Source organism: Gallus gallus, chromosome 9 (assembly GCF_016699485.2).
Source record: "Gallus gallus isolate bGalGal1 chromosome 9, bGalGal1.mat.broiler.GRCg7b, whole genome shotgun sequence".
In the NCBI taxonomy this organism is placed as follows: domain Eukaryota; kingdom Metazoa; phylum Chordata; class Aves; order Galliformes; family Phasianidae; genus Gallus; species Gallus gallus.
Genome location: NC_052540.1, coordinates 8158325 through 8172284, shown reverse-complemented (window position 1 = coordinate 8172284; position 13960 = coordinate 8158325). Strand labels below are relative to the sequence as shown.

Below are 13960 nucleotides of genomic sequence, written 5' to 3'. Positions count from 1 at the left end.
ATCCACCCCAATCTGTGGGCTTATAAAATCCTAAACTCTTTCTCCATTATGTCAACCAGTTCTGCGTAAGAGGGCTTTTATGTGTGAGCTGAGGAGGTACAAAACAGAAGGGCGACAGTTTCAGGGCAGGAATAGTGGGTTTTCAGAAATCTGCCCGAGTCAGAGAGTGATCCTTTGCTTCTGGAGCAAGAGGGCAAGCAGGCTGGCCTGTGGCGGTGGGCTCCTCCTCTTGTGCAGGACTGTCACGCTTGAGAGCAGTAAATAGCTTCATGCAAGGGAGAGAAAAAAAGTCAACATGCCTCATAACTGTTTGCAGCAGATTTGTGAAGGACTGATGGTTTGCAGCGAGCAATCAAGACAGAAGCCAATCACTCGTACATTATGACTAGATAGACCCTTACTGACACTGATGCTCTTTTTGTGCCCTGCAGTATCACTCTGATATTGCAGAAGCGATGAAGTATTCCGCTGCTTGATTCACAAATGTTATTTGTGTAGGAAATCATTTTTCTCTGCGCTTAGAGCTGAGGTAGCACACGTGGTTTCCTGCTGTGCTTGCACTGATGCTGGAGGAGAACGTGTGGATTTTTAAGGCCGGGTGCTTCCTTGTGCCATGTACAAAGTAGGCTGGAAGCACAGACAGGTGCAGCCCTCTCCCAGGCGCCAACCCCTCTGGGAGATGCTTTCTGCAGAAGTGCTCATCAGCACGGTGTCCGGAGCTCATCTTTGGGTGCAGCCCCAAGAGAGGCAGGGCTGCTGGCAGCAAAGCAGTGCTCCCATGGCCTGTGGCTGCCCTGGGCTGGCATTGAGGTGAAGCACACTGCAAGCTGTGGGGTGTCCAGCACTGGAGGGTGACACGGAGCTGATGTGTGAGGAGGGAGCTTCCTGTGCTCCTTGGGGCCAGGAGTTGTGCTCGGTTTTGTACTGTGTCAGGTACTGAAGTCCTGTCCTTTTACTGCAGTGCAGATGAATAATCTGCCTTTCACATTTCATAGCAAACTTGATGTATCCTTTCTTATTTTCTAGGATGTGTTAATTAGCACTGAAGTCTTTCATACAATCTAATCTATTTGAGGAAGACAGCACTTTGATTCTCCAGGCCAGCTGTTCTTTCACCATCTTAGCAGAACATTTCCCTCACAAATCTCCTTTCCAGCTCTCCTGTGATGCCTCTGCATCATGAATTGCTGCCTGAGTGATGAATAAATATCACAGTATGGTAATTAGAGGGAAAACACCTGTAACTTGACTCCTGGTGGCTCTGGAGGGAGGAGGCTGGGGAGCTCTGCGTCCCGCTGGTCATGGACACAGCAGCCTTCCCCACGTTGTCTTCCAGCGTGGGCCGCTCTGAGGAGGCCTTCCTCCTTTGAGAGGCACTTTTCTATTGTGTTTTGTGATAGAAACAAGGACTGAGCGTGAGCTTCTAGCACCAGGCACAGCCACCAGGCATGCCAGTGCCCCAAGTCCCTGCTGCCATTCGGTGTCTGAGTGACACCGAGCATTCAAGTACTGGGTACAGCACCTCATGCAAGCAGCAAGCTGTTCTGAGCAGGGAAAATGTAGGATAATCACCTCCCCAAGCCAAGCACCTACAGGGATCTGAGACAGGGAGCTCCCAGAGAGGAGCAACCCTGGGACGCACTCCATGCTGTGCCCATCTCTAGGCAGACTGCTGAGGGCAGCATGGGCTCCTGGGGCAATGGGGCACACCTCGGCATGCTCCTGCTCTGCAACAGCCCCACATGGCTGCTCCAGCCTCACATGGGCTGCCCAGGGCGGTGGTGGAGTCACCAGCCCTGGAGGTGCTCGTGAAAAGGGCAGGTGTGGCACTGAGGGACCTGGCCTAGAGCAGGCATGGGCTGGTATGGGCGGACTAGATGGTCTTATTGGTCTTTCCAGCGTTGATTATTCTATCATCACATGAAATCCAGCAATGTGGAGAAGTTCTGGAATGCAAAAAAAAAAAAAAAAAAAAAAAAAGTTAGTGGAATCTCTCCCAACACCCCGAAAGGAATTAAGCATTATACATATTTTATGTTTAATCACATCTTTAGTGACACCCAACCGCAACCAAAGGCTTAAATTTCAATTAGAGGGAGGCGTGTTAAATGTTTAATAGGAATCATTCCTTACAGGGTAATTATATCTTAACGTTCACTGGAGAGACAGTATGCTGGCAACGTAACGTCAGTCTGAAGAGGGATTTTTGCTTTTTGGATAATATCCAAGTGAGAAACGGGGCGGTGGTGTGCAGAGCTGAGGAAGGCCGTGCGTGGTTCCATGGCGCTGCTCATGGCTGCGTGATGGCAGCTGAGCTGCGCCGGGCAATGGGGGGCTGCATTGGGAACCAAAGCAGGTGAGATTCACTGCAGCTTTGAGCACAGAGCTTTGGGTCTCAGTGCAAAAAATCAGAGCACTGCACGTGTCGGAATCAGGCAGTGGCTGCATTGCAGCTTAGCTTTGAACTGGTGTCTGACAGCTCAGAATTGCAGCTGTGACTGATAGGGGAGGATGAATCTTCAGGACAGATGATCTGACGAGGATAATTTAGAAGCATTGGGTACGTGTTTGAATGTATTTCCCAATTTCTAGCAAGTTTAGCATGCAGTAAAATGTAAATTATCACAGAAAGAATGAGTTTTATGCACTCATAATGAACAAATTAAGGCCATAAAATGAGCTTTGAAGCGAGGCAGTTAAAATTGACGGATGTGAATAATATTAAAGGCAAGCAGAAGGGATTTTGAGAACAGCATCCAAGCAATAGGGAAAGGCAAAAAAAAAAAAAAAGGATGGAAAAGGAAGAGAAGAAAAGGAAGGAAGGAACAGAATGTGTTTCTCAGTTAAGTGAATTGTGCTGAGATGAATGAAATGAATCAGAAAGACAACAAACAGGTAAGCCCATGTAGAACTGTTACCATGACCGTGGAAGGACCACCAGCTTCATCTCCAGGCCTAACGGCAGCTGCTGGTGCAATCCTGCTGGACTGCAGGTTTGCACCAGGATTGCAGGCACGGCCGGGCAGTCCGGGGGGAGGCTGAGTGATGGGTGTCCTTCAGGACAGGAGCTGTAGTGCCCGTGGGACACAGACGTGGTTGCTGCATGCGTTGTGTTGGTGTTCTGTTTTGAAAATCCTCAGTAATGCAAAATTTTCACAGGTGAACGCCTCCCCCAAATGCTCCAATGCTGGCAGTAACAAAGTGCACGTTTCCCTTTCATCCTATCAGTTTCCCATCGTGTTTATATAAGATGCATTTTCCGTTTGCGCTTTGGGCTGTGCTCCCCGGCTGCTTCAGTTAGCAACCATCACTTGTTTTATCAGAGAAGGGCTGTGACTGAGCAGAGACCACGGGCGAGCCAGGTGATCCGTGTGCATGGGGCACACTCCCTTTTGCTCCCAGAGCTCCTGGTGCTCTGCATTCCTAGCCTTGTGCCTCATCTTTAGGAGCTATTCCTCATTACCGTGCCGTTGCCATGGCCCTGCTCATAGCATCTGTGACCCTGCAGTATGTTTTCAGGACCTGCAACAGTCCTATGGCATTTCCTACAGTTCCAGTCATGCAAGTATTTTACAGTGTACATATGCAGGTTGCATATGGAATCATATAGAGAGGGGTGAATGGAATGTGGTATGCATTTTATGGGGTCTTTTTTGTTTGAGAATAGAAAATGGATTAAGAAATAATGATTCTTCCAGATTTTAGGATTGACTTCCTCTCTGTGCTGCTCAGTAGCCATGAGCCCACCTCCCATCCCCGCGTGGGTAGCTAAAGGCCTCACTGCTATTTATGAACATCTCCTGCTGCACGTATTTTCATGCACAGGAGGCAGGTTTGTGCCCAGCAGCATATGCTGTGCTTGCAGGGAGCTGGCACACAGCAGATAAATTCCCACTGCTGCTGACCAACCTGTGGCTGCTTAAAGGGAGAGAAACCCGAGGGTGTGCAAATGCCACGTGCAGACGCTGAAGTGCTCTCTGAAAGTATGAAGTGTTCCTACGTAGCCATGCTCAGCTGTCCAAAAGCACAGCTGAGGTTTCTGGATGTGAGTTGTGCATCTCGGTGTTTCCCATGTTCGGGTTAAGCCTGGTTTTCAGAGAGCATTGAGCATCCCCTGCTGGAAATGAGACCCCTTTCAGAACCTCGAGTACTCAGAGTCAAAGCAGTGCGTGTCACTGATCTTTCACGTGTGGGATCTCCTTATGTGCATGTGGTGCACGTCCGGGGCTCAGGCAGCAGGGAGGACCAAGAATGGTGCTGGCAAAACACAAAGGATGTTCAGTGGTCATTGGCAGATTACATACCAGTTAAACAGGCAAATCACTGTGCCACAGCTGGCTCAGAGAGGCTCCTTCTGCAGAGGTGAAGTTTCAGCTGCGTTGCTGTGGTCGGGCTGCGATGGCACTGCTCTGCCCACGAGGACTCAGCAGCCCTTGAAATCAGGTTTTAGGAGGAGAACCCTCACAAACTTCCCCAGAATTCATGCAGTGTGCCAGAAGGGTGCCAAGCAAAAATGTGAGCTCCTCCCAGTGTTTGTATGTTTGCTGCTGCGATGCTAGTCAGTATGCAAGTCATACAGCCTGCAGGGACACAGCCAGCCTGCTGCATGGAAATCAGGGCACTGTGGCTGCTGCATCCCCCCAACTGCACCCCCCCCCTCAGTTGTTTTTAGTGGAGAGATGTGGATGTGGCTGAAGGTGAATAAACCTCCCCCGGGTTCAATGCCTTGTGAAGCTTGCTGAAGGGGTTCAGGTGGCAGAAGCTCTGTTGTTTATGTTAAATGACTTCAAGGTGTTTCACATATGCCTTGGACCATACTGAATTTCCACCAGGCTGCAGGTGTGGAGCTGTCTGGTCACAGGGAACATGGTCTGACCAGCACGTGGAGCTCCACCGGTTCCTCTAGCACCCCAAAATCCCAACTCATCCCCACTGTGGCCCTTTGCTCCATGGGCAGCAGAGGCGTTGGGAGCAGCAGGGTGAGGTTACAGGAAGAACACTGTTTCTTTGAAGGGCAGTGCAAGCTCTGTGCCTGCTGTCAGTCAGGAGAAGATGAACTGTGGCACAGCAAAGGCCAAGTGCTCCCGTGGTGCTGCAGATGCAGGGTGGCATTCATGTATCACCTGAGGGATGTGGGCTGCAGGCGGCCTCTTCTGCCTTGGTCCCATGGAGTACCCCAGCCCTGCAGCGAGTGAAGGCACACGGAAGGGCTCTCTGCTGATGGAGCAGCGCTGAGCTGTCAGTGATTTGTGCCAGCACGTACGGCTTGGCTCTGCAAAGTGACACTGGGGATGAATAAATCATGGGCCCTCTCTTAGCAACCTGACGGCTTCATCCAGCACCGCTGGTGGTGAAAGAGGGCGCGGGCTCTGCTTTAAGAGCAGGGAGAGCTCGCTGCCGGCTGAGCCGTCAGTGGGAGGTCGGGAGGCCATGGAGGGGAACACGCACCTCCTCCAGGTCATCCGTGAGATGCACTCCCAGATCGACAAGCTGGAGCGGGAGAACCGGGCGCTGAGAGAGGAGCTGCACGCCTGCGGGCTGAGTGCCGCTGTGGGGGGCAGCAGGAGGGAGATGGGCAGCCTGCCCTGCCCCACAGAAGGATCGGACGCATCGCCCGCAGCCCCAGTGGATCAGGCAGGTACTGTGATGTTCGTGTGTGACTCCAGTTGGGCTGTTATGGATCTGCAGGGAGACGGAGGTGAGCCGCAGCCCATCTGTCTAGCAGACCTGACCACGTGCTCCGGCCTCCTTCAGTGCCCACATCCAGACCCATGATAGGGGTGTCTGTGACACACTGTAAGGTGTCTGCATCCCTGTGCTGGGCTCAGTGCAGTGCTTTGCTGTTCTTGAAGTGTTCAGCTCAGAGCTCAGTTTGTCTTTATTTAAGGGGGGGGAGAAGATGGAGTATTTCCTCATTTGTAGCTTGGTTGAAGCAGAAAGAGCAAAAATGCCATTTGGTGAGAAGAACTGTCCAGAAGTGGATGTGGTGGCTGCAGGGTCAGGCTGGTGGATGCTGTCTGTAGCACCGACACCACCAAAAGCATTCAGTAATTCAGCTTCCTGGCACTGCCACAGCTGCCATCACAGTCCAAGTGCTCTCCAGCAACGTTCCTGAGGCAGGGCTTTCCCACTGGTTGCCTGCATTTGCTCCCAGCTCCTCTCTTCTCTCTGCTCTGCAGACACCACCATGACGGTGCGGCGCTACTCCACCGCGGCATCGGCACCCTCAAGGCCTCTCCATGCCGGCAAGCGGCCCCCGAGCAGCGGGCAGCTGGAGGAGCGGGGCAGGGCCGAGCCGCACGCCTGTCCCACTGCAGAGCAGCACCCCAGCGATGTGAGCAGAGGCCTTGGGAAGGGCCCAGCCAACTGCTTCTCCAGCAGCACTTCCAGCAAAATGAGGCTGTTCCAGGAGCACGTCCGCAGGTGCAGGTAAGGGCTGCAAGAGCTGCAAGAGGGTTTCTAAACTCGGAACAAAAAGCACAGGGATACAGAGGCACTCTGTGCTGTGCTTCTGGAAGCGTGATAATGTGGTGCGTGGATGCAGATTCACTGCATCATTTTGCCCCTGTAACCGAAGCATTACAAATTAATGCTTTCAGCCTTGAGAAAAATGTTCTCGGGGCTCTTAAGTTAAACGGAGTGGCTCCTGGACAAGTCGTGAGCACCTCTGCTCGCTGGCAAAAAGCTCTCCAACACACAGCAGCAAAGGTGAAGGCGCTAATGATGAGCCAGTGATACACGGCAGCTCCAGCCCCCTCCCAGTGCTGTTACACACAGCGTGACTCCCCTCACACAGCTGCTTTTAGTGCCAGTCATGCTGTGCTCAAAACAGAGACAGCCCAAATGGCCTCCAAGTGTGCACTTAAGCAGGAGAAATGCATGGGCTTGACCACCCACACCTGTTTTTGTTGTAAGAGCGTTTCAGGGTCAGCTTTTTAACACCCAAATGTAGAGCCAGGCAGGGAACACATCTCGCTTTCTAAAGCACCCCGACCCCGTAGAGCTGGGTTTCAGCATATGCTTCGCTCGGTCCTGGCGGGATTTTGACTCGATGCATGTGAGCAGTTCAGAGAGCTCTGCCCCAAAGGCACCGTGCCTGGGAGCCTTTGTGTCAGGATGTGCGCTCAGCTGCAGGGGGCTCTGGCAAATGCCACCGTTTTCTCCCAAAGGGAAGAAGCTTTCAGAGCTAGCAGTGTAGGTGTCTCAGAACTGATGCTTTGTGATCTGGGGATAGAAAGCAGTGGTTACTTCATAGCGAGGGGAATGATGCTGATTATTTTATCGTTCCCTTTGGAGCTGCCTTGGCAGCACTGGCCAGCCAGTCTGGCACGCGGTCTGGTGTCAATGCACTGCTGGCTGCTTTAACAGAAGTAACTGTGGAATGAGCTGCTTTTTTTTTTACCTCACCTTACCAGCAGTCCAAGGGACATCCCAAAGCACGAAACTGTGATTTTTATGTGAGTAAAAGGCTTAATACATTTTCATGCCACAATTGTGGTCATTGCCATCTACATACAGAGCACGAAGGCAGGCAGAAATTTTGGCAAGCCTTTAACTGGCAGGATAACTTGTAGCAAGGAGTTCAGCAGGCGAATGAAGCGTATTTTTTAACAGGGACAGCATTTTGCTCTGCAACAAGTCTTCATGAATTGCTGTCTGTAGTGGGTCTCCCAAATTCTCCTCTAACACTATAGCCACATGTGAGACACTTCCTTTGGAAGTGACTGTTCAGATGTATCCCTTCGGATTCCACCAGAGGAGCCAGCTGTGCAGGGAACTGTAAGGCTCAATGGAAAAAGGCAGATGCTCCCAGCAGCCAGCCAGCCTACACCGTGCTCAGCCCCTGGGGAGCTGTGTGAGCTCAGTGCCAGCAGGGCAGGAGCTTCTGCCCACACGCATCACTCAAGTGCTGCCTGCATTCACTTCTGGTTTGCTGGTGGGGCTTCTGTGCATGTTTTATACATTTGCAGTCCTTATAATCCTTTCTCGTCTTTCCCCAGGGGTAAAGTAAAGGCTGTTAGTTTCCTCTTACCAACGGATGTGTCCTATGCTGGAAATCAAGGTTCTTTCAAAAGCCCCCCAAATCAGGACACCAAACAGTTAAGTACCATCACCGAAAGGGATATGTGAGCTGGTGAATTTTTAAAGGCCCGTTGATTCTCGAGATAAATTGGCCTTAAATGATAGCTATGTGTCAGGTTCCTTACCTGCAAAACGCTTTGGCAGGCTGCCTTGGGAGGCTCACCCGGACGGTGTTTCGGGTCACTGCCCCGTTGTTCAGCAAGGAAATGGAAGCCACGACAAAACAGGCTGGAAGCACACGTGCCGTGATGGAGTCGCATGATAGCAAAGCTCCTCCACAAAGCAGCTTCTGCTCAATGCATCTCAAGGCTCCCTCAGATCAGCACTGCTTTGAACAGGATGTTAAAGCTGGTTTTGCTATGTTTGTCACAAAAAGCAGAAACCAAGTCACCTCTCGCGTTTGCTGATCCCTTGGCAGGTACTTGTTGCAAATGATGAAGTAAGAGCTGCTAAAGGACCTGGGAGACTCTTCTGTACTTAAAACTTCGTATTTCACAATACCAATACAGCAAAGCCAAGGGGGTGTCACAGAACCAGTTGACATCACTCTGAATTTCTGCAAAACTTAATGGTGACTGCTGATGTCTGCTTCAGGTCCAACCCTACAGGAGCACGGGGGAGAATAAGTGCTAATCAATATGAAGACGTGACTGCAAACGTGTGTCTGAGCTGGTGTCCATCAGAGATAGCTGCACACCAGGTCAGAGCAGGAAGGATCTCAGATGCTCTCAGGTCCGGTGTCTGAACACAGCTCAGACAAGAATCATTAGCGGACATGCAGCAAACTGGTGCAAAACTAATGGAAGGGAAAAAATGGCTTGTAAAAAAAAAAAGTGTGATTGGTAACTTGGGTCTGGCTGTGTGAGTAAGGATCTGTCCCACGTGGTGTTTGCTTTGACCACCAGCACTATTTTTTAACACGCAGGCCGTACTGATGAGTGAATACTGCACAAATTGTCAGTCTTATTGTCTGCCCTCACGCTCTGGGGTCTTCAAAAGTGAAAGCAGAGAGCTCATAGACAAAGAGACCACCGAATGACTTTCAGTGATGCTGTGTGTGTGTGTGTAAAAATATCAGATCCCCCTTTTTTTTTTTTATTATTTTGAAATGGTTTTATGTATTCGTGAACGTTTTTAATACATTCCCAATGAAATTATCTTTTCAGTTTTGCTGCTATTTCATTTGTGGATTTTATTTTCAGCTTGACTCCATGTGGAGCTGTGTTGTAACGTTAGAAGTGTTTTTAATCAAAGACTCCCAGCAAATTGGGTTACGGTCAGGAAAGTTTGCTGAACAGCTCTTTTCTGAAAGCATGCACAAGGAAATGCTTTTAAAACGTTTTAATGAAAGCTTAATTGCAAGAAACTACATGTGTGTGAAGTACCTCAACCCAGCTGGTTTCACTTAACAGAAACAACAAGTGTCTTTGAAAACCTGGCCCCTAGGCTTCTAAAGGTACCCAAGTGCTTTTGAAAATCCATGCTTGAACACCAGAGCTAATGGGGTTTGGGAATCCCTGTGCTACAGCCAGCTTTCAAAAAAGCTCAACTTTTAAATCCTCCCTGCCTCAACTTTCCCAAAGCAGCAATGTGAATTCTGTTCTCCCACCCTTCCTGTGTCAGTTCAGTGCAGGTCAGTCACTACGTGTTAGCACGTGTTCGCATACGGCAGTGTTAACTGGAGCGGGCTGCTGATTCTGAAGCCACAAAAACACGTGTGAACACATAAGAAATTAAACTTACTTTATGTTTATTGGGGGTGTCGTGGTCTTAACTTTTTTGTTATGTTCATAAGGACAGAAGAACGAAAAAGGGTGGAAAAGAAGGAAAGGAATCAAAGCAGCCATTGAGAAATGACAATCGGTTCGTTAATGGAAACATTTATTTTTGAATGACAGTTGTGCATTATTGACACCTTTAGCAGTATCTACAGCTTTAAGAACACAGGACGATGCACAGGCATTTCTAAAAGCAGTCCAAGATGTTCAGATTTGACTCAGGTCCACACCTCCAGCAGAGAAGCAGAAGACCAGACAGTAGCGGAGGCCACAGAGAAACCACTGAGCACATCGAATGTACTGAAGTACAGCGTAAAGTACCTTACCATGGTGCACTTACTGGCAATTAAAACGTTCCAATATTAAATATTCATAGATGGTTCAGTGCAGAAAGGATGGGTATAAGCAAAGCAAGTGTTAAAAATTGGGCAAAGTAATGCAGACAGCAATTAAGCCGTGAACCATTTCTGTCTTCCTCCCATAGAAGGTTCATACCTAAACTCTCTAACATATACCGCATCCGAGTCACTGATGGCAAGGCTTGTTGGGCTACGGAGTGCTTCCAATCACAAATCCTCCCTTCTAAAGAGAGAGTAAGTGATATTCAGCCACGCAGGTACAGCCTGCAAGAGCAGCTGGGACAACAAGAGGTTCCCTCCTGCACTAACTGGCAACTGAGAGATGTCTCCTCCTGTGTAACACTTGTGTTTGGGGCTGTGTGGCTTTATATACCCATCACCGCTATTTGTTAAATGACAAGTTCTCTGTTTCATCAGTGTGAAATGTGTCTGTAGGCTGAAGGCAAGAAAATCTTGTCAGTGTTCTAGTTGGGATGGTGCTGACTTCACTGTTACTGCAGATTTACACCACTGTGAGTGAGAGAGAAACTGGGTGTTTGCCTTCTTTAGGAAAGTTTTAAAGCTTGGTAACAACACAGAAGTGCAAAGCTGTGAACAGAAGCTGTGCCACGTGGGGCGGAGTTGCTAAGGCTGAAGGTGAAATGCAGACGTGTGTCTGAGGGCAGCACACCATCAAGTGTTTAGAATCCTCATGCTCAGTTTAATAATGGTCATGCTTAGGTGTATATTCGCTCTACAGCATACGTCAACCCCTCCACAATAATGAACAATGTCTAGATAGCAAACTCCACCTAAATAAAAGCATAAATAAATGCTGATAGTCAGAAAATTGCACTCTCCCATACTGGTGCTGCCCAGTTTTATTGCTGAAAGTGCTGAAGCTTTAAAGGGTGTATTTATATGTGCATTTTAGTGTCCAGAATACATTTGTAAATGAGTTTCCAGTCATACTTACTAACTGTACTTCATTTTAAATCATAGAGTGGTCTCAAAGCAATGAATGGATCTCTTCTGGATGAAAATAAGCCAAGAGATGCACTTGTAAGGTGCTCAAAAAGCGAACAGGCATTCCAAGTGTGCTACCACAAGAGCAAGCCCTCTGAAATACCCAACGCGTGGAGAGCAGCACTGACGGTTCCACCCTGCGCATCCTGCTCTGTTGGTCTGCATGCACTACTTGTTCATAGACAGAGCCACAGAGCACCCAGTCAAGACAGCTACTGTCTGATGGATTTCAAAAGAAAACCAGGTGAAATTTCATCTTGCTATACTATAGAGAGGAGGCAATTCCTTTCATCAGTCTTACCTCTCCATCTGGTGTTTAAAAGGCTTTGCTCCTGCCACAGACACAGAGGCAGAAATGTGATGCTCCAGACTGCAACAGAGGAATCATATTATAGACTTCTCAGTGAGTTCTTGCTGGAAGTTCAAACGGGTCTCACGTTTGTATACTTAACACAATGAATCCACTCACAAAGATAATAAATCAGTGTGCAGGGTGCACCATGTGTCAAACTAGCCCAAAACACAGCACATTCCATCTAATACAAGCTCCACATATAGGAACGAGAGGACAATTTATGATGTGCCAGACTGTCCACAGTCTTTTTATCAATTGTATTTTGCTCCTCTATCTTACATCCTTGACAGCTGAATTCCAATTTTTCTCTGCCGTTTCTGATTAAGTGCAATCTAAGAATACATCAGAATGGAAGTAACTCAGCAAGGGAGCCTCTGACACCAGGTAAGTGACGCTGACCCTTAACACTGTTATTTTCAGTGATGTTAGCAGCATTAATTTCAGCACTGACATACTCTCTGTGTAGTTCTGAAGCCTTATTTTTGTTTAGCTGAAGTGAGACCACAGGAAATAAACTTGAAGCTTGTTGGAAGGTCTCAGATAGTTCATTGGCCTTGAACAGGCCTTCAGTGTTGTGAGGAATTCAGTATCACTTAATTTCACAACATGTATTTCCTTCTTAAATCTTCTAAGTACAGTATACATAGCTGATTCAAAGATCACAGATTGTTTTACATTTTTTTATTGTTATATGCTACAGAGTATTGTCTCTTCAGGATGGAAAAAGCGTAAGCTGTATTATATAGAAATCTATTCTGCACTTTTACTGCATAATACTTTTCCTCAGCAAAAGACTCACTGGAGATTAATTGTCATCATAGTTAAAATACAGATCAAATTCTGCTGACCTTTCATAAGGAGGTTGTTGGCTGTGCTCAAGTCAAGACAGATGGTCACTTCAGGGAATGTTTCTTCTACTGCAACTGCTTGCTTGCTTGAGTATGAACATTTCTAGTTGCATGACTCACCTCCTTCCCTATTGCTGCGTGAGATACCAAACAGTCACTTTTACGTGGAGATATTCAAAGAAATGGGAGAAGCTGAAAAATGTAACTCCAACATATCTTGTGGTGGTTTCATCCTCCACTGGGAGTATCACATGACGTGTGCAGATTGGTTAAAAAAAACATCACCTTCCATTCTTTTTGCTGAAAATTGTGATGAAATGTCTTCTCTGTCTTTTTGGTTTTTTAACAAAATCGTGTAGAATTTCATATAGAAAATTAGTCCCAAAACAGGAAAATGCACTAAATAATAATAAAAATGCTCTGATTAATGTAAAAAGTCAGAAACTTAGAGTAAATTGCAAAAATTGGAGCGAACATTTCTAATTTGTGGCTCTTCAGTGTCTGGTTTGACTCTTCCCCTGTTCTGATGACGAGGAGCGTCATCCGAATGCTGGTTCCCATGGAGACTCCCATGGCTTTTTGAATCATAACTTCTGCCTGGAAAGAAATACTCCTTCAGTGTGAGTTTTTAATGACCATAGAGGTTTCTATTTGTCATATATTAGATTAACTACTACTTCTAAATAGATGGAAGTGGAATAAAACATTTCCCAGTAATCAATCTATGGCAATATTCTTAGTCTATATGAAACCTACAGGTTAAGCAAATAGAATTGCAAGAATTGCTGTGTTAGATTAGACCGTTAAGGCATCAAACCCATCACTCAGTATCAGTTACTTGAGTGGAGACTGAGCTTTGTAGAAAGCGGGCATGGCAATAAATCCTTCTAACCCCCACAGGAGACTGGTTTGAGGACTGACAGGCTGCATAGCCAATGAGGTCCCACTCTCTCAGGCTTGAACTGATCAGGGCTTCTCCATAACTACGTAAAGTAATGGCAGCTTTTCTAGGAAAAGTTGTGTATGTGAATAATTGGCTCTACCCTTATGCAGAGTTGTCTAAAAGTTATCAGTTCTCTTTGTATTATCAGAAGGATGCTGAAACCTGACAGCTATGTCATCTTCTTTCTAACTAATGCATGACCAACAGCTTTGATTGCTCTGAAGGTGAATTTGTTTGGCCCTAAGCGATGTGCTGGCTGGTTAGTTTACCCAACATGGATATACTGGCCATGAAATTCTGCTTCCAACAAAGCCAGAGACATTCAGAAGTGGAATATAATGAAACTGCCAGAATAAGCTTCATTTAGTTTGTAATTGTTGCCTTTTCTAGATGATAACTAAATAACTACCTGTTAAATCTGCAATTTTTGCTGGATTTCTTCTCTTTAGGCTGCTTTGTGCATCTGTGGGAGTGTCAATGTACTTCATTGCAATGGCTGTGGTCTGGTCCTTCTCTGGCTGATTTTGAGTAACTGAGAGAATAGAAAAGAATATTTAATGTAAATGAATTAACATTCATTTGTTTAAGGA

General features: G+C 47.3%; 2 protein-coding genes across 6 annotated transcripts in view; one reads left to right on the top strand and one right to left on the bottom strand.

Moving 5' to 3' along the window:
• The first annotated feature begins 5430 nt into the window (after positions 1 to 5430).
• LOC112532998 (putative coiled-coil domain-containing protein 195) lies at positions 5431 to 8130 on the top strand. The gene is made up of 3 exons (XM_040706129.1): positions 5431 to 5698; positions 6180 to 6429; positions 8001 to 8130. The coding sequence occupies exons 1-3, from the start codon at positions 5431 to 5433 to the stop codon at positions 8128 to 8130; spliced, it is 648 nt and encodes a 215-aa protein (XP_040562063.1).
• Positions 8131 to 9946: 1816 nt separating this feature from the next.
• Positions 9947 to 13960, bottom strand: part of GUCY1B4 (guanylate cyclase 1, soluble, beta 4) — a 38985-nt gene continuing 34971 nt past the window's right edge. For 4 of the 5 annotated variants that reach the window (XM_040706034.2, XM_046898617.1, XM_040706032.2 and 1 more), the window contains 2 exons: positions 13780 to 13902; positions 9947 to 13024 (listed from right to left, as the gene is read on the bottom strand). In XM_040706034.2, coding sequence (XP_040561968.1) covers positions 12873 to 13024; positions 13780 to 13902 — 275 coding nt within the window. In that variant the 3' untranslated portion in view covers positions 9947 to 12872. The remainder of the gene's footprint in view (positions 13025 to 13779; positions 13903 to 13960) is intronic. The other variant, XR_005862362.2, reaches the window with a different exon arrangement.

What these genes read in the sequence shown, in the direction of transcription:
- LOC112532998 (XM_040706129.1), top strand. Translation starts at nt 5,431, where the DNA reads ATGGAGGGGAACACGCACCTCCTCCAGGTCATCCGTGAGATGCACTCC. An exon ending in GGATCTGCAGGGAGACGGAG is followed by an intron (nt 5,699 to 6,179) that starts GTGAGCCGCAGC and finishes TCTGCTCTGCAG; the next exon opens with ACACCACCATGACGGTGCGG. An exon ending in GAGCACGTCCGCAGGTGCAG is followed by an intron (nt 6,430 to 8,000) that starts GTAAGGGCTGCA and finishes GTCTTTCCCCAG; the next exon opens with GGGTAAAGTAAAGGCTGTTA.